The following is a 22712-nucleotide window of genomic DNA, read 5'->3' as shown; positions in this document are numbered from 1 at the left end:
GGAATGTTGAGTGAGAACAGCTTGAGCAGTAGAGCTGATGAGGAGATGCTGGCTTGAGTCGGCGAGTAGAGATGATGAGTAGTAGAGAGACTCGACGTTTCGGACAGGTTGACTGTCCGTCTTCAATGTAAAGATAAGGATTAGGGTTTATTTAGTTGTGGAGGTTAGGTTTTATATTTGGCTTAACGTGCAGATTTTCCAATTGTCGCCGGAGCAAATGGCATGGAACCCGTGTAGATCTACCCGTATTATTTCCGTATTATTCAATGAATATTGAGAAAAAAGTGACGTCATTTTTAGATCTACTTATATACCGCTCTTTTGAAGGCCCTAAACGTATATTAGACGGGAAGTCGGCCTTTGAAAAACAAAACTTTTCCTGAAGTCTTGGTTACTGGCGGATATTTCATGAAGTTTTTCGAAAGTTTGTAAGCGATTCACACTCTCATGTAATGCAAAACATTGAATCTCTTATCATAATTTTTTATAAGTATATCTAGGAGCTGTGGTGTGCGCCTGAAAGTTATAGATTGATTTGGAGGTACGAGCCCTTGCCACGTCTTCCGGATATGACGTTGAATGTCGGTCCCGGATGTGAATCACTTTACCCGATTGCACGTCTGTACAAAAACTCAACAACACAAAATAAGTTCCTATTCAAAGTCTAAATTGCAGACGATGTATTTACCGTTCAAGTATGCGTGTAAATTTCGAGAAAATAAAAGTTTAAAATCGTAAAAATGACCATCTGAATGTGTTTCGCCCCCCCCCCCCTTCCCCTTCAAAGCGTTCTGCGCTGCTATACGAGTAGAACTGTTATCAGGTGGGATGTCCACGTGCGAATTGACGGCGCAAGACGGATTCAAGAACAAAGTCAATGTATTGAAAATTCCCGTCAAAATGACAATGAACAGCTGGGAGGTCTGTGAACCTGAACAGTAATTTTCTCCAAAGTTTCGGAGCTGACGAAGAAAAATGCAAATATGCCGTTTGTCCAGAGTCCTGGTGGGTGATCATGGTGATTGTAAAGTTACGAATGACTTTACGCACGACTGGAACATGTTCTTAGGTCATTACTAAATTACATAGGGATATCACATAGCACAAGAAAGGATCACCAGTCATGCGTAAAGTCATTCGTATCTTACAAATAGCTTTATGAAACACCCACCAGGACGGAACTGCTGTTTTGTTTCATCAATTTTCGACAAAGACTTCTTGGTCGTGCTTGTCATGAAAAGCATTTGAAAAATACATTTTCTATGTTCTTGATTCCGTCTTTCATTGTGGAAGCGAAATCTCCCCATTTTGAAAAACGTTGAAGCCATCAAACCGAATAGGCAATACCCCGGTTCGATACCCACTCAGGTGTTCAGGGCGGTGACGTCATCGGTTGGTTTGTGACGTCAGAGGTGATCCGGCTGATATGATTGGTACATGGGAGTGAGAACCAACCACCAACAATTTATGCAACGAATTTTGTCGGCTAGATATCGGTTCTGAGCTCAGTCATGGTATCGTCATTTTACCGTCGATATTAGCCAAGCGATGTGTAGCAACCAGATGGATGGCATGTTTTGTCTCAAAAGACAAAAGAAATATTAAACGTTGGTGAGTACCATAGCATACTCCTCTCTCTCTCTCTCTTTTCTTTACCAATAAAAAACGAATTTATGTGACTCAGTTTGATATGTATCGCCAAATACATTTCGAAGCACAGAATTGTTCGTCAATCTTGTTATTAATCTTCGAATAACTTTTGTTTCCTCAATATTAATGTATTCCAATGCTTATTTTTCAACAAATTGTGAATATGCTTACACTGTAAGCAGTGGCGTACCTAGGATTTTTCCAGAGGGGGGGGGGCAAATTCGTCCGCCAAAAAATTAGACAAGCAAAAAAAAGGGTCTTAAAGTTCAAAAGAGGGGGCCACTTGTGGCTCTTCAGGGATCAGTTATGACTCGTCAGGGCGGCAGGGGTACGTCCCTTGCATGCATTGTGACTCGTCAGGGTGGGGGGGCGGTCGATAAAATATCTCTATTTTTTGAGGAAAGATCCCCACAAAGTTCAATTGTTTTGGAGCATTGCCTTATTGCCATATGCCAACTCAATTCAGATTGATTCATATATAAAGTATACATGAACAGTGTTAACTGAAAACATCTCACGTTTCAACTTAATTTTTCACATATTTTTCATAGATATTTGCATATTTTTTTAACAATGCTTCTTTTAACTCGCTAAGCTTCATCCCTTTGGCCACATCTAGAGTCATCTAGGATTGAAAAGAAAACTATTAAATCGTTAAAGATTGATTGATTGATTTACACAATGGATTGATTGTTGTACATCGAAAAAAAATAAAATTAGTAGACTTGAACAGGATAATACACGAAAGCTCGGGAATTATCATGTATATCTAGATTAGTTTCCTATTGATTATTTTCAAATAGATATCAATTTCCCTGTTGAATTACGTGTCTGAAAGCCTGAGCGTCACGATAATGAAAACATGGCTGAAATTATAATTGACAAGATTGATTTCGAGCAGAGTCTACCCTTTCAGATCCAATATTGAAATAATTGTGTAAATAGGAATTCTTTATTTTGAAATACTGAAGTACCTTAATGACAATTATGCTGAAGCCGGAATAATGATATGCAGCGCCTAGAAAGGCATACAAGGTTTGTATTCAGCTCTCTCATCAGAATGTTGCAAATTATCATAATGCATCTGAAGATTTCATGAAAACCACAGAGGGGTGATTAATGAATTTATTTTTTTCTGCTGTAACTTTCGCGCCACGCCACATGCTAGTATGTTTTATAAACACAACGTAGTACAATTTATGTAAAGTATGGTCAATGAATAGGGCAAATTGTATGAAAATAATTTGTTTGGTGTTGGGTATTTATAGTTTAAAACCATTCACGGTTTCGGCAGGAGTGGCAAATTCAGGCCTAGGAGAAGTACAGAAATAAAATAGAAATGAGAAATTCATCAAAGGATGGCAGGTTTTTTTCTTTCAATCTTCAGTTCTGTGTCGTCAATACCTTAGTAGGTGCCCCATCCCCATTAGATGTGTATCATAGGTTCCATATAAATACATTCTGATGTTTGATGGACATTATTTTCATAAACGTCTGCATGAATATTGAGTGAAGGGAAATAAATATTTCTACAAGCCAACGGTCTTAGCCACAATGGAAATAATATTATCCGTAAAATATATCCGACAAGTCACATTTTTATTCTAAAATTATTTTCAGATACCTTTGATCCCCATACACTTCATATATCTTGAGGCATTTTCAAAAATGAATTAAAAAAAATACTCCATTAAGTTCGATTTTTACTGTCTATTTTTTTCTTTTCAAGGCGGAGAGCAGCTACCTCGATATCAAAAGACCTTTCAAGAACTAATCAATAAATCAGAAATCTACTCTACTCCAAAAACTCTTTATACAGCCCAGTGGCGTACCGTTGGTCACGGCGTTGGGGGGCACCAGCAAAAATTTCGGATCACTTAGGGAGCGCGCGAAGCGCGTTCAGTTGTCAGGTAGACCTAATAAAGGTATTTTAAGGACATGCAATGCCATTAAACGGATATGTATCTCACTGATTAAATAATGCGAGCGCGAAGCGCGAGCTGAAAATTTTTGATATTGAGGGCTAAAAATGGACTTTATAAGCAAATTGTTTTGTAATCTTGATACTTATCTGTCTCGCTAAACAAACAATGCGAGCTTAAATTTTTGTATATACTGACCCTAAACAAGGAAATTTTAAGGATCATATTTTAGAATCCATTAAGAGTATAAATATCATCTAATGCTAGTGACATCCTTTGCTGATTTTGTTAAAATTACATCTAAACACAGTCATGAATCATCTTTTGTAGTCATGTAATCATGATTATCATAGGCATCTTAGTATTGTTTGTAGGAATTCTCTAAGACCCTACGTATTTGACTAACGAAATGGTGCGAAGCGCGAGCTGAAATTTTTGTATATATTGACCCCAAACATGGATGTTTTAAGGACTATAGTTAGGAATCCATTAAGTCAGAGTATACATATCTCACCATATTCATCTAATGCAAGTGCCAAGCGCTTGTTGATTTTGTTAGAATTACATCTAAACACATGGAGCACTTTTTGAAGTCATTGTAATCATGATTATCATACGCAATGAAATACTGCGAGCGCGAAGCGCGAGCTGAAAATCTAGGAAATTCAGACATGAAGAGGGGCATTCTAAGGCTTGTTTGTAGGAATTCACTAAGACCCCACGTATTTCACTAACCAATGATGCGAGCGCGAAGCGCGAGCTAAAAATTTTTGATATTCAGATCAGAAAAAATTGCATTTTAAGGACGGATTTTAGGAGTTCATGCTATGAAGAGCAGAAATCTCACCAATCCACTAATGCGAACGTTAGCACGGACAGGAAATGTTTTATATTAAGACCTTAAAATAGGGCAATAACTCTCAGTAGTCATGAAAAAGAAGAATATGTCACTTAAAACAATATTAACTCGAATTGCGAGGAAATATATTATTTTGTTGTATATTGATTTGAAAACGGGAGGCTTTAGTACAGCAGGTTTATATATCTCGTTAAACAGTCTCTGCGAGTACCAGGAACAATGAAGACACAATTAAGCAAATAATGTTTCATTAAGTTATGGAAACATGCTTCTTACGTTATATAAATAATAAAATGTAACACTATAATAAACAACAATTTTCTTCTTTCCCCCACTACGTTTCTCTTCCTTTTCCCCTCTTTTTCTCCTTTTCCCCGTTTTTTTTTTTTTTTTGGCCAGCCGATTGGGGGGGGGGGGCACGTGCCCACCCATGCCCCCCCCGTAGTTACGCCACTGATACAGCCCCATGCCCATACAATCTTCATTATCCAACTCGTAAATATGTTATTTTCATCCCATCAATCAACTGGATATATAAATATCTTATCGATTCCGAAGTAGTAATGGCTAATGGGTAAAGGCGCGTCCCCTATTTAAACAAAGGATTGACACTATTTTGTAATCTCTCTCTATTTCTCTTCCATTTTATGTTAATTTTGCTTTTCTGAAAGCTGAAATGAGATTGAGCTCAAGTTGGGTCTGATTTCCGCTATAGTAGCACAGTCATAACGGTGAATCCGACTCCAGACCGATCAAAGCTGTTGCGTTATTACCAACGACATACCATCGGTCGGTTTGGAGTCGGTTTCAGTTACAGTCACACCAACGAATCCGACTCCAGACCGATCAAAGCTATAATGTTATTACCAATGACATACCATCGGTCGGTTTGTTTGGAGTCGGTTTCGGTGGTGTGACTAAGTCGAGCCTCTGCAAATAAATCTTTGTTTGGCAAGGTTGATTATATTTGTTTAGAGGTCTTAATACTACCTCATCGATCCAAAAGTGTGAAAGGGTAAAGATTTCACTTGTATTTATTGATTGTAAGAAATTCGCCGTATTTTATGCAAATTTGGTTTCCTCGAGATCGTTGCTAATTGATTGGAATTACTAGTACGTACTGAAGGGGCGATCACACATATACGATTCACGGCGTTTTGCACCCTCCCCGAAGTTGGATGCATTCAGTGCCCGCAAGAGGTGTTCGGTTGATAAGTCTCCAGACTTTGAACCTCAAGGTCCGGGGTTCGAATCCCAATGCAACTCTCGCATCCTTTTGCAAGACGTTTATCTACATTCGCTACTTTGCATCCTTGTATCGGATAATCCGTAATTATGATTAGGCCTATTGTAAAAGCTCTTGCTAAGTTGCTGTCATTAAACAAAATGAGATCATCGACCTCTAGACCGAAAGATAATCATGTTTTGGTTCCCTTTTCGTGAAATATTCATCGTAATATCATTGAAATGTAAATGTTCATCTTCTGTTTTTGCCTTTATTCATATTATTCTGAATCCGCAGTGATCGAGTGATAGTAGAAATGGACTAGATCTTTACGATGGACACAACTACAACTGTGACGATAGGGGCGGTCTCCTCGAAGAACCCAACCATAACTCAGTTCCTTGCATTACACGCGTCGACACATGAACCTGAAACAGTGAGTGACGTCACGGCAGGGAATAATGACACGTGGTATGTTACAACTGACGTACGGAATGCCACAATCGGTACGCAACCTTTGATTTTGAACGTGACAAATGGCTACGAGAACGTCAAGTATAACACAACGAGCGATACAACTAGTATGGCGACTGGTGAATTGAGTAGTCCAAGTGGCACTGGCCACCTGTTATATACAACCCGATGGACAGTTACTGATAACGCCACATTTACGACGATGTCCATCTCAGAAGAATGGGTATGGTCTGCTATTTCATTCGAGTGGTGGGAGATTATCCAGATTATTTTAGCCATCGTAGGCATCATTGGAAACTTTCTGGTCATGTTGGTCCTTTTTCGTCGGAAACGACAGAGTTACTCTACAGATACCCTGATAGCGGCGTTGGCTGCCGCGGACTTCACGACGTCGGTCTTCGTCATACCGCACCCGCATGCGGTGATGCTTCCGGATTCGGCATTGGGTCAGGTCTACTGTCGGATCATCCATTCCTCTGTGATCATGTGGATATCTATCTGTGCCTCCATATTCACCCTGACGACCATCTCGGTTGAGAGGCTACTCGCGATACGCTATCCATTCGTATTTCAGCGCGTATTTACATCACGTCGCATCGTCATTGCGATCGTCATAATCTGGCTCGTAGCCGTCGCTATAAACTCGTTCAGTTTCTACATCCATTACGTTCAGGATGGGACGTGCGTCACCGTCTTTCCGACGACAGCTATCCAAAAGGCCATCGGCGTAACGCTTTTTCTCGTGGAATACGTCGTCCCCGTCATCATCATGCTGACCGCACACGCGTTAACGATATACAGTCTACGCCAGAACGCGAGCCCGGTGACCCTCGGCCAAGAGCGAATAAAACACGCCCAGAAGTTAACGAAGGCACGACAACGCGTCCTCCAAATGCTCTTCATCGTCGTCGTCACCTTCATCGTTTGTTGGACCCCAGATCAGTTCGGCTTTCTCGTGTTCAATCTCGGTGTCGTTGGCATCAAGCACCTCTTTAGCCCCCTCTACCGTTGCTTTGTTGCCCTGGCTTTCGCAAACTCCTGCCTCAATCCCATCATCTACGCGTCCAGGAACCCACGGTTTCGGAAAGCCCTCACAGATATCTTCAGAGGCGTCTGCACATCTAGTGGACAGTCACTCTTTGCGGGATTCGATGACCATGATGACAGCAAGGAAATCAATACAGGGGCTTCTGAATTACCAACAAATGACCAATCCCAATCGCAGGTTTAAGTATTTCTTCAATAAAGGCAAGCTTTTATGCAACTTCTACGATTGTCGTCTTTTAGTTGCTAAATTGAAAACAGGAAAGTGGTTATTCCACAGTGGTCAAACTTGCAATGACTCTTGATGCCCAAAAGGCACGAAAAATAACCTACATGTACATTTGATTCATGTATTAAATACAGGATTTTTTGTATTGACTAGAATGTGCTATCGACGATGAACTTGAATTGCATCCGGATCTAAGGCTTTCTAAAGAAGGGGGGGGGGACATTTTCTTTCATAAAAATATTGTTAATAAGCAACAAAAAATGTGTTCACTCCCGACTGATGGTGAATTGTGTCAGAAAAAATGGACGAGTAGAAAAAAATCTTTAATTTTCGTATATGCATTTTCGACATTTAGACACTTAACTCGAGCATGTCGAGTGAAGGGTTTGCGTAGCAGACTAACTTATTGTTCATTATCATGATTATGGGGCGGCTGGTAACAAATATCCACAAGATATGTGATACAGGATTCATCGCTATAGGTTTCACAGGCCTAATTCAGTTTCCATAGACTCGTGTGTTAAAGTGGCACTTTTAAAAATAAAATCATAACAAATAAGGAGGAAATTTGACGGTTTAATGTTTACTACCAGTGGATAGGATACATGTCTGCACATTCCATATCTGACCAGAAAAGGGTACTTCGACCGGCTCATTTTAAAAATAAATCGGCATTTATGAATACTACACCTGACGGGATCAAATTCGTCACTTCAGAAAGTAAAATGACCCTAAATCTTCTGCCAGTAAAAAAAAAATGTTCCATGGTAGTGATATATCTTTCGAATGTAAAAAAAAAAAAGAAGTTCAGTAGGTACCCTACCTAGAATCAGTGTTAGATTGTCAGTCATATTCATTCATTTTTGTCAATTAGCAATATCAAATTTAAAAATTGAGCAATTGGGTCGAATGAATATCTTTTGCCCACCAGTTGTGATTAGGCCGTGTAACCTATAGATAAGGCTCGTCATCGCACAGTTCTATGAAAACATCTCATGCATTGAATTTGATTCATCTTACTTTAAATTTTGTATTTTATTTTACATTTCAAACCATATTTGTATATAAATGTATATTATATATATTATCATCTCGAATTAAGATCTGTTAGACCAATTCGTTGGTGTGTGCAATATCAATCACTTTCAATTGAATTCAATTATGTTGTACATTTCGCTTTTTTTTTAATGATTATTATCATGACTTTTAACTTCTACGACTATTCCCATTGCTTTATGACATTCTGTATATATTTCTTTGTAAGATTTATGTGAGATTATAAAGATAAATAAATAGGTGAAAATAAGACACCGCAAACAACAACGTTTATTAGCTAAATTGCTTATAACGACAGAAAATTGATGCCATTAATGTTTAAGAAGAAAAATCTTATTCTCCCTCGTATATAGGTCGTTTTGGAGGCCGACCACACGATTAAAATTTCTGACCATCTTGTTTTCTTTTAAGAGCGGGAACGTTTCAACGATAAATTATACATACGCATCCGATTCATCGCTCGAAGCAAGACCTCGTTTAATTATTATTGAAATAATATTATTCATGGTCCCATTATTGGGGGTTAAGCATATTAATCTTTAATGGTACTTTAGTGCAAATTAAACTTAACAACAATGCATAGGCGTATCACGAATAATTCTTCAACTGCGTAGTGAACATAAACAATTGAAGGGGTGCATCATAACGTATGGGTTGATATTTCTTAAAATTCACGGGCGAACGAACCTGTATGAAATTAAAAATGATTTTTTTTTTCAGTAATCGATATCATGTTTTAAAGTTTATTTTCATTTGGTCCAATGCCAATTCGTCCAATTGCCAACCCGTCTGCGATCATTTGGTCTACCATCAGTTCGTCCAATTGCCAACTCGGCTGCGATCATTTGGTCTACCATCAGTTCGTCCAATTGCCAACTCGGCTGCGATCATTTGGTCTACCATCAGTTCGTCCAATTGCCAACTCGGCTGCGATCATTTGGTCTACCATCAGTTCGTCCAATATCCACATGGTCTAATTGCCACTTCGTCCACTCACCATTTCGTCTAATAACCAGTTGGTCTAATAGGACTAAGTGTTACTTGGGCAAAATGTGGAGCGTTGTGGCCCAGTGGATTAGTCTCCGGACTTTGAAACAGAGGCTCGTGGGTTCAAATCCCAGCCATGGCGTAATTTCCTTCAGCAAGAAATTCATCCACTGTGTGCTGCACTCGACCCAGGTGATGTAAATGGGTACCGGCAGGAAGTAATTCCTCAAAAAGCTGTGTGCGCCTTAATCGGTTGCCTAGCTTAGCCGGGGTAATAATAATAGCAGTGCCTTTTTAAAGCGCCATAAGCACCGAAAGGTGGACCTGTGCGCTATATAAGTAGCCACCATTATTATTATACGAATAATACACCAACTGGTTATGAGACGAAGTGATCACAGATGATTCGACGAAGTGATGACTGGACCAAATGGCTGTAAGACGAAATGTTGATGGACGGAATAACATTAGACTAAGTGAGGTAGACCATGTGGTGAGTGGACAAGTTGGCAGTGGACGAATTGGCAATTTACCAATGTTTAACACCCCTTCCTTTCCTGTATATTGCTAGGGACCACGGAACAGTTTTGAAAGGGGGGGGGTAGCCAAACGTGGGCGTGCTACAAAGAATAACAATCATGCAAACAATCACAATCAGATGATTATTTTTCGGGGGGGGGTTTACACGAACGAAAAGTGGGAGTCGGAGCCCCCGTTCCGTGGTCTCTACTTTTCTTTGTATTTTATCCCCCCCTTTCTTTGTGGAATAAACTTGTGGAAAAGGCCTTACAGAAACCCCAACTGTTATTGTAAGTGAGAGTGACACTTTTGGGGGCCATGGACGTAATTGATTTGATTTTTTTTATACATTTCTGTCTTTGGGAACCTGTTCACTGTTGCATCGAAAATAAACAACGAGAATCTGGGGAGCGTTTCATGAAAGGACTTGTCGGACGTTTTATCTGACAAGTCTCAATTTATCCGACAGTTACTATAGTAACAGTGCCTCTCAGCCAATCAGAATCAAGGAAAGATGTCAGATCTGACAACTTGTCAGACATGAAACGGTTCCCAGATTTCTTTTTCTACTTACAATCAAATTTAGCAATTAGTCATTTTTCGTGACCCTTAACAATGGAAACAGGGCCAAAATACCCCATGTTGATAGTAAGCTGTTAAGGCCTATGTGTTATTTCACTTATCTTAGCTGAAATCGCAATAATTGGGGGGGGGTCTATCTGACGAAGCTTTAGTATAATTTTTTTGAGGGGTTGGATGCATGGTGTTCATGGCATTACACCATGCGACAGCAAAATAAAGAGAATTAAGTTTGTGAACGGAAACTAATTGAACCTGATAGCTTGTCATATAATAAAATAGAGGACAAAATCACAAGAGAATCTTATGCATGATCAAATATGTCAAAGAACTGAATAAATGTCACATGGTATTAAGAACTGAATAAAAAAATATATAGTTGGAGAACCTGGGTATCGATCCCAGTACCTCTCGAATGCAAATCGAGCGCTCTACCACTTGAGCTAGTCCCCCTTCTTAAGAATCTTTGAAGACAATTTTGATTTATATGAAGTGATTTAGTTGGTATAAAGAAATTGTCACACCTGAACGACTACGCCACGATATGCCGACGTAGATTTAATACAAGCCGTCATATCATTTGACCATATTCAGGCATGAAGAATTGGCCGTTGTTACGAGCACAAAATGATTTCCCAATATAGCGAAAAAATACAAAATGTACCTTTTTTCCAACGGCGGGCGGTGGAGTCGTCAACACTGGAAATTTAAAGACGTCTAAGTATTTGAAATGCCATAAGAACTTTGAAAGTAAAATTACCTTATTTTATTTGTTTTTCAACATATTTATACAGGAATAAAAAGGAAACCTTCGACAAGGCTGTTTTTAATCGATGTCCGCCTGTTAAAGCACATAAAAAATCATTTCCAGTTGTAACAATAGACATTTTAAAAAATAAGTAAAATACAGTATAAACTATCTTCCACATGATTTAGAGCGGTGGTCCGCTCGCTTATCAGCAAGAGGTACTGAGATCGTAGCCTCTTATCGAGGCCCTGGCGGCTGCTCCTCGAGCGAAGCGAGGGATTCCTAATTCGCGAAGCGAATTACTCCTGGCGAGAGCAGCGAGCCATCACTCGCCTCGCTCGGGAAGCAGCCGACAGGGCCTCGACAAGAGGCTACTGAGATCGATGCCCAGGTCCCAGGTCCTCCAGCTGATATTTGTTTGATTCTATTCAATGCAAAAGACGATGTGATGACATCACTGAGAAACGATGACCCTGGGGAGCCTTCTCACTACCGAAGAAAGGGCTAACGCGTTCAGGTGTGAAAGAGACTATTACTGAAATGCCTAAACATTAAATCGCTCCATGCTCAGTGTAGATCGAAAAGGGCTAAATCTCTCAGGCGTGTCTCCTTAAAATGGGAGATGAAGCCTTTTTAATATGGATGATAAATCCCGAGGTATACCAACGTACGCATGACATGTAGGTCTATGTCAAGCCGTTTTCACAATTTAATCCATTTTGTCTAGATATTTCAATAATTAGATTTTTATAATATAAAAAGGCATTTCTTCATTTTGAGTAATAACGTTTTTGCTGTTAAGATAGGGCAATATTGTTGACATCAAAAAATAACTTATTTCTTTACTCTAAGAAATTTTATCGATGAAAATACCTGTCATAAATATGTCGGGATATAAGCTATTATGTTAACGAAGTTGGTCAGGTGTGACAGTTTCTCTACCAACTAAATCACTTCATATAAATCAAGATTGTCTTCACAGTTTTAAGAAGGGGGACTAGCTCAAGTGGTAGAGCGCTCGATTTGCATTCGAGAGGTACTGGGATCGATACCCAGGTTCTCCAACTATATATTTTTTTAATTCAGTTCTAAATACCATGTGACATGCGTTAATGAAAACACAGCTTTCCAGACCCTATCTCACCGCGGGGACGACGTAAAGCCACCGCACACCTTAAGACTGATAACCCCTGATAACAAATCATAATTTGCTTCTTTTCTGAAAATATGAGTGAAAAGTATCTCTTTATTTGAGGTTTAAATTAGCTGTAAGAATAATGATTTAAAAATTGTGGATGATTGCAAGCATCTATGAGAGAGAGGAAGAGGGAGAAGAGAAGAAAAACAGAGAGAGGAAGAAGGGGAAGAAAAAAAAGTGAAAGAGAGGAAAAACTGAGAGAGGAAGAGGGGTGAAGAAGAGAAGAAGACAGAGAGAAAGAGGGGTGAAGAAGAAAAGAAGACAGAGAGAAAGAGGGAATGAGTGGAAGTGCCCATTTGATGTTTCGCGGGCGGGCGCCGATTAATGTTCGAATATTAGGGAGCGCAAAATTGATGACCAAACCAGGGGGGGGGGGGCCGAATCAATGTTCGAACTAGGGGGCGCCGAATTGATGTTCAAACTAGGAGGCGCCAGTATAATGATGTTCAAACTTGGGGACGCCGAATTGATGTTCGAACTAGGAAGCGCCAAACTGATGTTCGACCCTTTCAGCGCCAATTTGAGGTTTGACCGGGCCGCCAAATTCATGTTCAACCGAGGGCGCCAAATTGTTGATAATTATAAACAACTGCTCAGAATATTAAATTTCAAATCAAATAAATTATAAAGAAAACAATAAGTCGCGCTTCGAGTACGCGTTATTTCTTTATGACCTATCTTGATATCTTGTGTTTAAGAACAAACCTGAATTGTTCTTAAAACTTTTGAGAGGAATGTTCCCTAAAAGTAAGCTTTTGGCGGCCAATCGAGAAGAAATGTGAATGAAAATATTTTTTTTCTGCCAACTCCCCCACCCTCATTGGCAAAAGCTGGATTGGCCCCTGAGTAATGATTTTGAACTTGCACATATGCATTGCTTTTGCATTTTATTGATAGATGTGTATTCTGTTCATGATAATGTTTGCCTACATGGCGTGTATACAGGAAGGAGACGCCATTTTTTTCGAAAAGTATACACAGAAGTGCCAAAATCAGGTCAAATTTGGCCCCTCCCTACTAAATTGTGGATCTGCGTCACAACGATATGATCTTTTCAACTTTGTACACGGATTTGAAAAAAAGAAGGGGGTGAATTTTAATTTGTTAGGTACTCATTCTCGGGAAATTTGCTCATCTACCTTTAAAAAAAAACATCTACTACCCAACTTTTAACCTTTCAAGCAAAGTGTCAAAGGTTAGATCACGTGAATCATGAATCTCTTACTGTTTTGGGCTAAAAAGGGAACTTAAAGGCTGCAAAAAAAATCAGCACAAGGTCAATACAAAATACCATTATAGTCTATCAAAATCTTCCTCTTAAATCTAAAAAAAATTATGTTGAAAATAACAAAATTTGGGACTCGGGAGACATCCCCCAAGAAAAAAACCCACCTCTCTGGATTTCAAATTTATTTATTTCACTTCCATCAAACAAAAACAAATTGTAGACCATATATACATAAATATTTGTATCCATTGCAAAAAAAAAATAATACATTATGTTGTGAAAAAAAACACTTAGACAATTTGGGCAACACATTGTAGGTTTTAAATATGTATACTATTTCTCAATAGAAATTAAATAAATTAAATTCGTAAATAATTATTTACCAAAGCCCATCAAACTGCCCTGAAATAAAACTTGGAGACTTGGCGTGTCTTAATTTTAAAACTTAAATTGTTAGGTGTCACTTTTTATAATGGTCTTACTGTCAGTTAACAAGGCAAAGTCATAATGAGGACATAGAGACAAGGTGCAAAAGAAAATTATTTCATTTCATAACGTTATATTATATTTGGCTGTACTTTGTAACCTTGTTAAAATTTTGGAATGAAATAAATTCGTTATCAATCAAAACTCAATATTCTTATAAGCCTTACTTGAATTTCTTTTGGAAGCTACTCCAGACATGCCAGATGCCTTCTTATAATGTTTTTAAGGTAATTATTAGATCGCTAAGGGATTGTGGTTTTAAGGCATATAGTGCATCCCCAATGATGAAATCATAATTAGACATGTTAGATGCAATTCAACATCAACTCAAAGGACTTGTGGTGGAGGGCTCCCACTTACTTCACTTGAGGCCGAAAAGCATGGCAAGTGAACTCGGGGAAATGCCTCTTAAAAAGATCATATAGTTGTGACTTTTTGCATGGATTTTGAAAATCCCCCCTTGAAAACCGTTCCGCGGCCCCTGTACAAATAGTATGTAAGTTGTGAGAATGACTTAAATATTGTATAAGTTCACTGCCCTGGGGCCGTTTCATAAAGCTGTTGCAAGTTAAGAGCGACTTTAAGAACGACCAGTGAACCTTTCTTATGCGTTAAACCATTGTCAATGAACATTTTGGTGCATATCACTTACCACAAGAAAGGATCACCAGTCGTTCTTAAAGCTTTATGAAACACCCACCTGGCCAGGCGCAGATCCACAATTTAGTAGGGAGGGGCCAAATTTGACCTGATTTTGGCACTTCTGTGTACTTTTCGAAAAAAAATGGCGTCTCCTTCCTGTATACACGCCATGTAGGCAAACATCATCATCAGAATACACATCTATCAATAAAATGCAAAAGCAATGCGTATGTGCAAGTTCAAAATCATTACTCAGGGGCCGATCCAGCTTTTGCCAATGAGGGTGGGGGAGTTGGCAGAAAAAAATATTTTCATTCACATTTCTTCTCGATTGGCCGCCAAAAGCTTATTTTTAGGGAACATTCCTCTCAAAAGTTTTAACAACAATTTAGGTTTGTTCTTACACACAAGATATCAAGATAGGTCATAAAGAAATAACGCGAACTCGAAGCGCGACTTATTGTTTTCTTTATAATTTATTTGATTTGAAATTTAATATTCTGAGCAGTTGTTTATAATCATCAACAATTTGGCGCCCTCGGTTGAACATGAATTTGGCGGCCCGGTCAAACCTCAAATTGGCGCTGAAAAGGTCGAACATCAGTTTGGCGCTTCCTAGTTCGAACATCAATTCGGCGTCCCCAAGTTTGAACATCATATTGGCGCCTCCTAGTTTGAACATCAATTCGGCGCCCCCTAGTTCGAACATCGATTCGGCGCCCCCCCCCCCCTGGTTCGGTCATCAATTTTGCGCTCCCTAATATTCGAACATTAATCGGCGCCCGCCCGCGAAACATCAAATGGGCACTTCCACTCATTCCCTCTTTCTCTCTGTCTTCTTCTCTTCTTCACCCCTCTTTCTCTCTGTCTTCTTCTCTTCTTCACCCCTCTTTCTCTCTGTCTTCTTCTCTTCTTCACCCCTCTTTCTCTCTGTCTTCTTCTCTTCTTCACCCCTCTTTCTCTCTGTCTTCTTCTCTTCTTCACCCCTCTTTCTCTCTGTCTTCTTCTCTTCTTCACCCCTCTTTCTCTCTGTCTTCTTCTCTTCTTCATCCCTCTTTCTCTCTGTCTTCTTCTCTTCTTCACCCCTCTTCTTCCCCCAATTTTTCCTCTCTTTCGCTCTTTTTTCTTCCCCCCTCTAATTCCTCTTTCTGCTTTTCTTCTCTTCTCCCCTTCCTCTCTCTTTATAGATGCCCAGTGGCGGATCCAGAGGGGGGGGGCGCACCCCCTATTTTCGCCGGATTTTTTTTTTTTTTTTTTTTTTTTTTTGATGGTTATATTTACTGGATTGGTACAATGTAGTCAATTTCAACATGTTCAAGGGCTAGATCTAGTCAAAACTATATTTTAACTTACGCTCATGGCCTTTGTGTTCGCACAAATGCACCTCTGTCATTCTGTATTGCAATATGTAAATTCCGGAATTCCAGGGCGCGCAAGTCGATTGGTTGGAAAGTTGCACCACTTGTAATCGGGAGTTGCAGTGCAGTGACCAGTGTGAAGATGTTGGATTGGATATCATTTTTTCCCGAAATTTTGTGTTTTTGGTAACATGCGTTTGTCCGTCTTTATGGCAAATACATGTAAATTGTAAGTAACAGATCGCGAGAGAAAGTGTCAACGATGCGAATGATAATGTCTATCCCCGAGATTATTCTTCACTCAAAGATGAAGCCCTATATCGGGCGCCACGTGCGCAGCATTATTATTCTGCCTTGGTCATGTACGTTTTCACTGAAATGTATAGGTCAGACATATACACTTTCTGGTAGATTCAGAGGCATATTATCCAGGGCGCCCCAACTAAGTTTCGCCGAAGCAATCATTCCAACGAATTATCAAGGAGCAAAATTGTATATTCTCAATCACCAGTCGACCCCACTCCGCGTTTGCTGTGTATAGGCAGCTATATGTCAGCGTAAGGAGCGAAGATTTTATGTGACGGGGGGGGGGGGGTGGGGGTTGGGGGGAGAATAAAAATACTTTCGTGCTGGGGAAAAACGTCCCGAGGACACATTGTGTATTGTTAAAAAGTAGAAATTGTGACATTAACCCCCCCCCCCTTACCCCATTTTTAATGTTTGATAATCTATAGGTTTGCTGATTACAATATATCTTTTAAAAAAAATTGCCAGCAAAATCGAAAACGTAAACAATAAAAATGATGAGAATCCCCTTAAGAAGCATTATATTACTTTGAGGTTGTGCAGAATGACTGGATTATTGAAGATGATTTGAAAATAATACGAGGGAAAAGGTTGATTACCAGAAGATGATGTCGTTTTTTCTGTAGTTTGTAACAATTTACTGTGCATTTTGGGGAAAAAAGAACAAAATTTTATGCATGTTGCCATACGACTAAACAATTCTCGTTTGAAACACACAATGTAAATACACAAATGACAATAAACAGAATGGATTATTCGGAACTTATCGATTACAAGTCTCAGTTTCGTATCATTTAAATTTGACGTTTCAATCACACGATGCAAGTGAAGAGCCTTTGCCAAATGTATGTTTTGAATGACCGCTTATACGGTGTGTGACTGGAAACAAGCTCCTAAATGAGTCAGTATGTGTCTTTTATTCATGAAGTTACAGTGATTTAAGTGTGCATTTTTCTTCTAAAGGTGCTCTCAAAATACGACTTTTGGACATGATTTTTTGAAAAAGTCCTTGCCGTGGGAGGGGGGTATCCCCCTCCCACACCCTCTCCCCGCTCGGTCGCTTCGCTCCCTCGCCGCTGGCGCCCCCCTATTTAAAAATCCTGGATCCGCCCCTGATGCCTGCAATCATCCACAATTTTTAAATCATTATTCTTACAGCTAATTTAAACCTCAAATAAAGAGATACTTTTCACTCATATTTTCAGAAAAGAAGCAAATTGTGATTTGTTATCAGGGGTTATCAGTCTTAAGGTGTGCGGTGGCTTTACGTCGTCCCCGCGGTGAGATAGGGTCTGGAAAGCTGTGTTTTCATTAACGCATGTCACATGGTATTTAGATCTGAATTTGAAAAAAATATATAATTGGAGAACCTGGGTATCGATCCCAGTACCTCTCGAATGCAAATCGAGCGCTCTACCACTTGAGCTAGTCCCCCTTCTTAAAACTGTGAAGAAAATCTTGATTTATATGAAGCGATTTAGTTGGTAAAGAAACTGTCACACCTGAACAACTTCGTTAGCATATAGCTTATATCCCGACATATTTACGACAGGTCTTTTCATCGTTCAAATTTCTTGGAATAAAAAAATAAGTAAGTTCTTGATGTTAACAATATTAACAGCAAAAACGTTATTCCTCGAAATGAAGAAATGCATTTTTTTATATTTAAAAAAAAAATCGAATTATTGAGATATCTAGACAAAATGGATTAGATTGTGAAAACGGCTTGCCATAGACCTACATGCCATGCGTACGTTGGCATACCCCGAGATTTATCATCCATATTAAAAAGGCTTTATCTCCCATCTTAAGGAGACACATCTGAGAGATTTAGCCCTTTTCGATCTACACTGAGCATGGAGCGATTTAATGTTAAGGCATTTGAGTATATTATAGTCCCTTTCACTCCTGAACGCATTAGCCCTTTTTCGGTATTGTGCGCAGGCTCCGGCCCCCCCTCCCCGGAGGCTCCCCAGGCTCAGTGGCGAACCTAGGATTTTCCACAGGGGGGGGGGGGGGCGGCAAATTCATCCGCCAAAAAAAATGACAAGCAAAAAGTTCTTCAACCCCAAATAAAGGACTTCGTACAAGAAAAAAATTGACCAGCAAAAAGAAAGAAAGAAAGAAAGAAAGAAAGAGAAGAAAGAAAGAAAGAAATAGAGAAAAATATTTTTTAAAAGGATAGAAAGAATGAAAGAACGAATGAAGAGAAAATAAAAAAGAAAGACAGTAACAAAAAATGAAAGAGAAAGAAAGAAAGAAAAGGTCTTCAAGTTCCCGGCCCAGGAAAATCAGTTGTGACTCCCCGTAGGTATAGGCTATAGTGCCCATGGCTCCTTGTTTCTCAGGATGTCTGATTTTACGAATATCACATTGTCTTTTGCATTGAATAGAAAAAGAAGGACCTGGGCATCGATCTCAGTACCTCTCGCTGATTAGCGAGCGCTCTCTACCACCGCTCTACATCATGTGGGAGAGATGATCAGATGACAAGATGTCTGATCCGAGATCTTGTCATATATGATCATCTCTCTTTTGTACTTAACTTATTATTGAAATGACTATTGTTACAACTGGAAATTATTTTTTTTTAAAGTATGTATATTATGTGCTTTAACAGACGGACATCGATTAAAAACAGCCTTGCCGAAGGTTTCATTTTATTCCTGTATAAATATGTTGAAAAACAAATGATATACAAGTATCATAAAATAAGGTAATTTTACATTCAATGTTATTATGGCATTTCAAATACTTCGACGTCTCAAAAATTTCCAGTGTTGACGACTCCATCACCGCGCGCCGTTGGAAAAAAGGGTGAATTTGTCTTTTTTCGCTTTGTATCGGGAAATCACTTTGTACTCGGTAACAACTGCCAATTCTTGATGCCTGCGATGAATATGGTTAAATGATAAAACGGCTTGCAATAAATCTACGCCGACATAATATAGTGGCAAAGTCGTTCAGGTGTGACAGTTTCTTTACCAACTAAATCACTTCATATACATCAAGATTTGCTTTAGTATTTCTTTTGAAGGGGGACTAGCTCAAGTGGTAGAGCGCTCGATTTGCATTCGAGAGGTACTGGGATCGATACCCAGGTTCTCCAATTTTTTTTTCGTCAATTCTCTGACATTATTATGCATGATAATCTGCAAACTGTTGATGGAAAGACCGGGGGGGGGGGGGTACTTCCATTCACGAGTGGATACCATGCGCGACCATGGGGTCTCGAAAAACACCCTAAACACGTAATTTCCATATTCTGAAAATGCAACCCTTAACAAGTATTGGCCTGTGAAACCCTACACCAGGGGTTCTCAAACTACGGCCCGCGGGCCGGATCCGGCCCGCAGAGCTTCCCAATCCGGCCCGCGAGACTCTGCTGGATTTTTTTAAATCACTTTTAAGTCACAATATGTAACATGGCTCAATATGGTTACATTGTGTAGACCTATAGACCGTAATAAAAGTAATGGCAGTCAAATTAATTGACTTTTAAACAAAGTTTAGTGGACTTATTCTGTCTGTTCGATCTACTTTCTTATTAGATGATCAGCGCTGTTCTCACCATGTTTGGATCTACATCCAGGTGCGAAAGTGCATTTTCCACAATTAACATTTTTAAAGAACTAACTCATACCGAAGTACCTAGAGAGGGGCCGCGAAACGGTTTTCAACGTGCGGGGGGAGGCTGGCCATGGCAAAAAAAAATCACAATCATATGGTAATTTTTACGTTTTTGTTCATGGTTTTGGAAAAAAAAAGTGGGGGGCTGAAGCCCGCCCCCCCCCCCCGCTTCTGCGGCCCCTGCTTGACCAGTGAACATTTGCACCAGTGCCTTCGTCTGGCAATTGCACCGTTTGTGCCAAGGATCAAGCAACTTGTTGCTGACAGACTGTCAATTTTTCCATATTGAAAGTGATTAGGAGACTGACATCCTAATTGTTAGAGACTACTATAGACATGCTCTATCATTTATTCTTCTTTGACTTCAAAAAAATAATGTTACTTCAAACATTATCTGTCTCCCCAGAACCAGGTATTTACAGGTACAATCTAGATTCCTTTTAACAGAGTACTACAAATTTGTTATCATTAATATTGACTCTCGCTGTATTTTGAAGTCTTTTCTAATTTTGCCTGCGTTCCATATGAAACTGTTATAAATTTGTTGGATTAAATGCTCCCAAAATAAGGTCCATATTGCACAAGAGAGCATCTAGGATCCCAACCACAAGGGTCTTTGCGCTTCGCGCACATTTTTTCTTAGTATCCACTTCACCCAGGCCCTTTCAGGTTTACTTGGTGTCTCATCTGGCCCTTCAAAGAAAAAGTTTGAGAACCCCTGCCCTATACCCTTAACATAGAAACAAAAAGATACTCTTGGCAAATATTCCCTGAAATGAACCCCTAAACAAGTACAGGAATGTTTTAATGTTACGGGTCCTTCGGTCGTCGGCTTTACCTTATTGGTTTAGTACGACCCCACTTCTACACCTTGCGCAAATCGGACTCTAAACACGTAGTGTTGGGGCAAAAAGGACATCCTTTATAAAACATTTAATTTTGTTTTCTCTTCCCCGCAAATTCGACCCTAAACATGTAATTTTCCTAGCGAAATAGATACCCTTTTAATATTTTTGTGTTTTTTACACCCTTATCACGTTACGTACGTAACGTGCCCTATCGTGAAAAAGACATCCTTTTTACGTGTTTTTGGGGTCGCGCATGGTATCCACTCGTCAATGTAAGTGCCCCCCCCCCCCCGGGTGGAAAGATGATTCTCTTGTGAATTTTTCCTCTATTTAATATATGACAAGCTATCAGTTTCAATTATTTTCAAAGTTTCCGTCCACAAACTTAATTCTCTTGAATTTGCTGTCGCGTGGTGTAATGGCATGAACACCATGCATCCACTCCCCCGGCCCCCCCCCCAAAAAAAAATACCAAGGCTTCGTCAGATAGACCCCGAAGAATTGCGATTTCAGTTGTACAATTCTTTGTCCTGAACAGATGAGTTACAAACGTTACATACGCATCTTGCTCAGGATCACAAACATTGCCCAGAATGTTCAACTTTCAGGACAAATTACTACAAGAAATTAAAAAAAAATAATTAAAAAACTGATAGCTCCCGCTTCGCACTCTCGCTATTTATATAGGACTAATGATATTATTATATATATATGTTGTTTTATAAGAATATAGCTAAGAAGTGAGTGTTTGCAGGGGACGCGGAAGCGGGGCTGGGGGCTTCAGCCACCCCCTGGCCCCCCACTTTTTTCCAAAACCGTGTGCAAAAACGTAAAAATGACCATACAGGATTGTGATTTTTTTGCATGGTCAGCCCACCCACTTGTGGCTCAGCCTCCCCCCAAGACTTTGAAAACTGTTCCTCGACCCTGGCTGGTTTGGATTACCCCTCAAAGAAACAACCATCCTGCAAACTTCTATCTGAATTTATTTTTATGAATGACGGGTCAGGATGAACTCTCTGATGATATGACCGTATGCGACTATGCGTCGATTATCTTTCATTTGGCTTACCATAGACATTAACGTATCTATGAAAAGCGTGTTCGTCTTTAAATCGTTGGGAAATTAGCATCTTCATGATTTTTCCTGGATTTTAGCATTTCATGTTTATTCAGGTTTGTGGTAATTATAAATTCCTTAATTTATAATTTATGATTTCACACAGTGTTCGTATCTTCGTGTAAGAAGTTTTTATACTGTTTTTTTTACCAATTGTTTTCGGCAAAAAGAATACTCGTCTCGGCCTCAGCACATCCATGATCCATGTCATGCCGGCGCGGCCGGGGACGCGGGTCGGTACCGTAGGCACGCCTCGCCTGGCCAAAACACGGCCCGGGCCGTGGGCTGTGCGTGTGATAATTAAAGGAGATATATATTGATTGTGAATATGGCCTTATTATATATCAGTGGAAAGTCAATGATGTGGGAATTATCATTTGGTCATTCAAAAATGACGAAAATAATACATAACATTACATAAGGTGGAAATAGATATGAATATTGCTCGAGAATTGCTATAATACTATAGTTGACCAATGTTTTCACTGAATATAGGCCCTAGATAGGCACGCTCACGCATCACAAGAGGGCGCTTTTTCGCGAGCTCGGTTCGCTGTACAAAAATTGCGACCGGCGGCGGCAGCGTGACGAAGCGAAATTGAGC

The 22712-nt window shown here is 39.6% G+C and overlaps 2 protein-coding genes and 4 non-coding genes across 7 annotated transcripts in view; 4 read left to right on the top strand and 2 right to left on the bottom strand.

The window, feature by feature from the left end:
• Positions 1–5958: 5958 nt before the first annotated feature.
• Positions 5959–7944, top strand: LOC121426635 (galanin receptor 2a-like). The gene has a single exon (XM_041622998.1). It carries the CDS (start codon positions 5991–5993, stop codon positions 7359–7361), a length of 1371 nt encoding a protein of 456 aa, XP_041478932.1. The 5' UTR covers positions 5959–5990; the 3' UTR covers positions 7362–7944.
• Positions 7945–10924: 2980 nt separating this feature from the next.
• TRNAA-UGC lies at positions 10925–10997 on the bottom strand. The gene has a single exon. It is a non-coding gene; the product is annotated as a tRNA-Ala (tRNA).
• A 1286-nt stretch (positions 10998–12283) lies between these two features.
• On the top strand, positions 12284–12356 carry TRNAA-UGC. Its single transcript has one exon. It is a non-coding gene; the product is annotated as a tRNA-Ala (tRNA).
• A 5516-nt stretch (positions 12357–17872) lies between these two features.
• Positions 17873–17945, bottom strand: TRNAA-UGC. Its single transcript has one exon. It is a non-coding gene; the product is annotated as a tRNA-Ala (tRNA).
• A 1601-nt stretch (positions 17946–19546) lies between these two features.
• TRNAA-UGC lies at positions 19547–19619 on the top strand. The gene has a single exon. It is a non-coding gene; the product is annotated as a tRNA-Ala (tRNA).
• Positions 19620–22067: 2448 nt separating this feature from the next.
• Positions 22068–22712, top strand: part of LOC121425905 (snRNA-activating protein complex subunit 1-like) — a 43865-nt gene continuing 43220 nt past the window's right edge. The window contains exon 1 of one of the 2 annotated variants that reach the window (XM_041622012.1): positions 22068–22171. The gene's annotated coding sequence lies outside the window, so the exon portion shown is untranslated. The remainder of the gene's footprint in view (positions 22172–22712) is intronic. The other variant, XM_041622011.1, reaches the window with a different exon arrangement.

Source organism: Lytechinus variegatus, chromosome 13, assembly GCF_018143015.1.
Source record: "Lytechinus variegatus isolate NC3 chromosome 13, Lvar_3.0, whole genome shotgun sequence".
Taxonomy (NCBI): domain Eukaryota; kingdom Metazoa; phylum Echinodermata; class Echinoidea; order Temnopleuroida; family Toxopneustidae; genus Lytechinus; species Lytechinus variegatus.
Note: the sequence above shows the minus strand (reverse complement) of the source record. Positions and strands in the feature narration are given on the sequence as shown.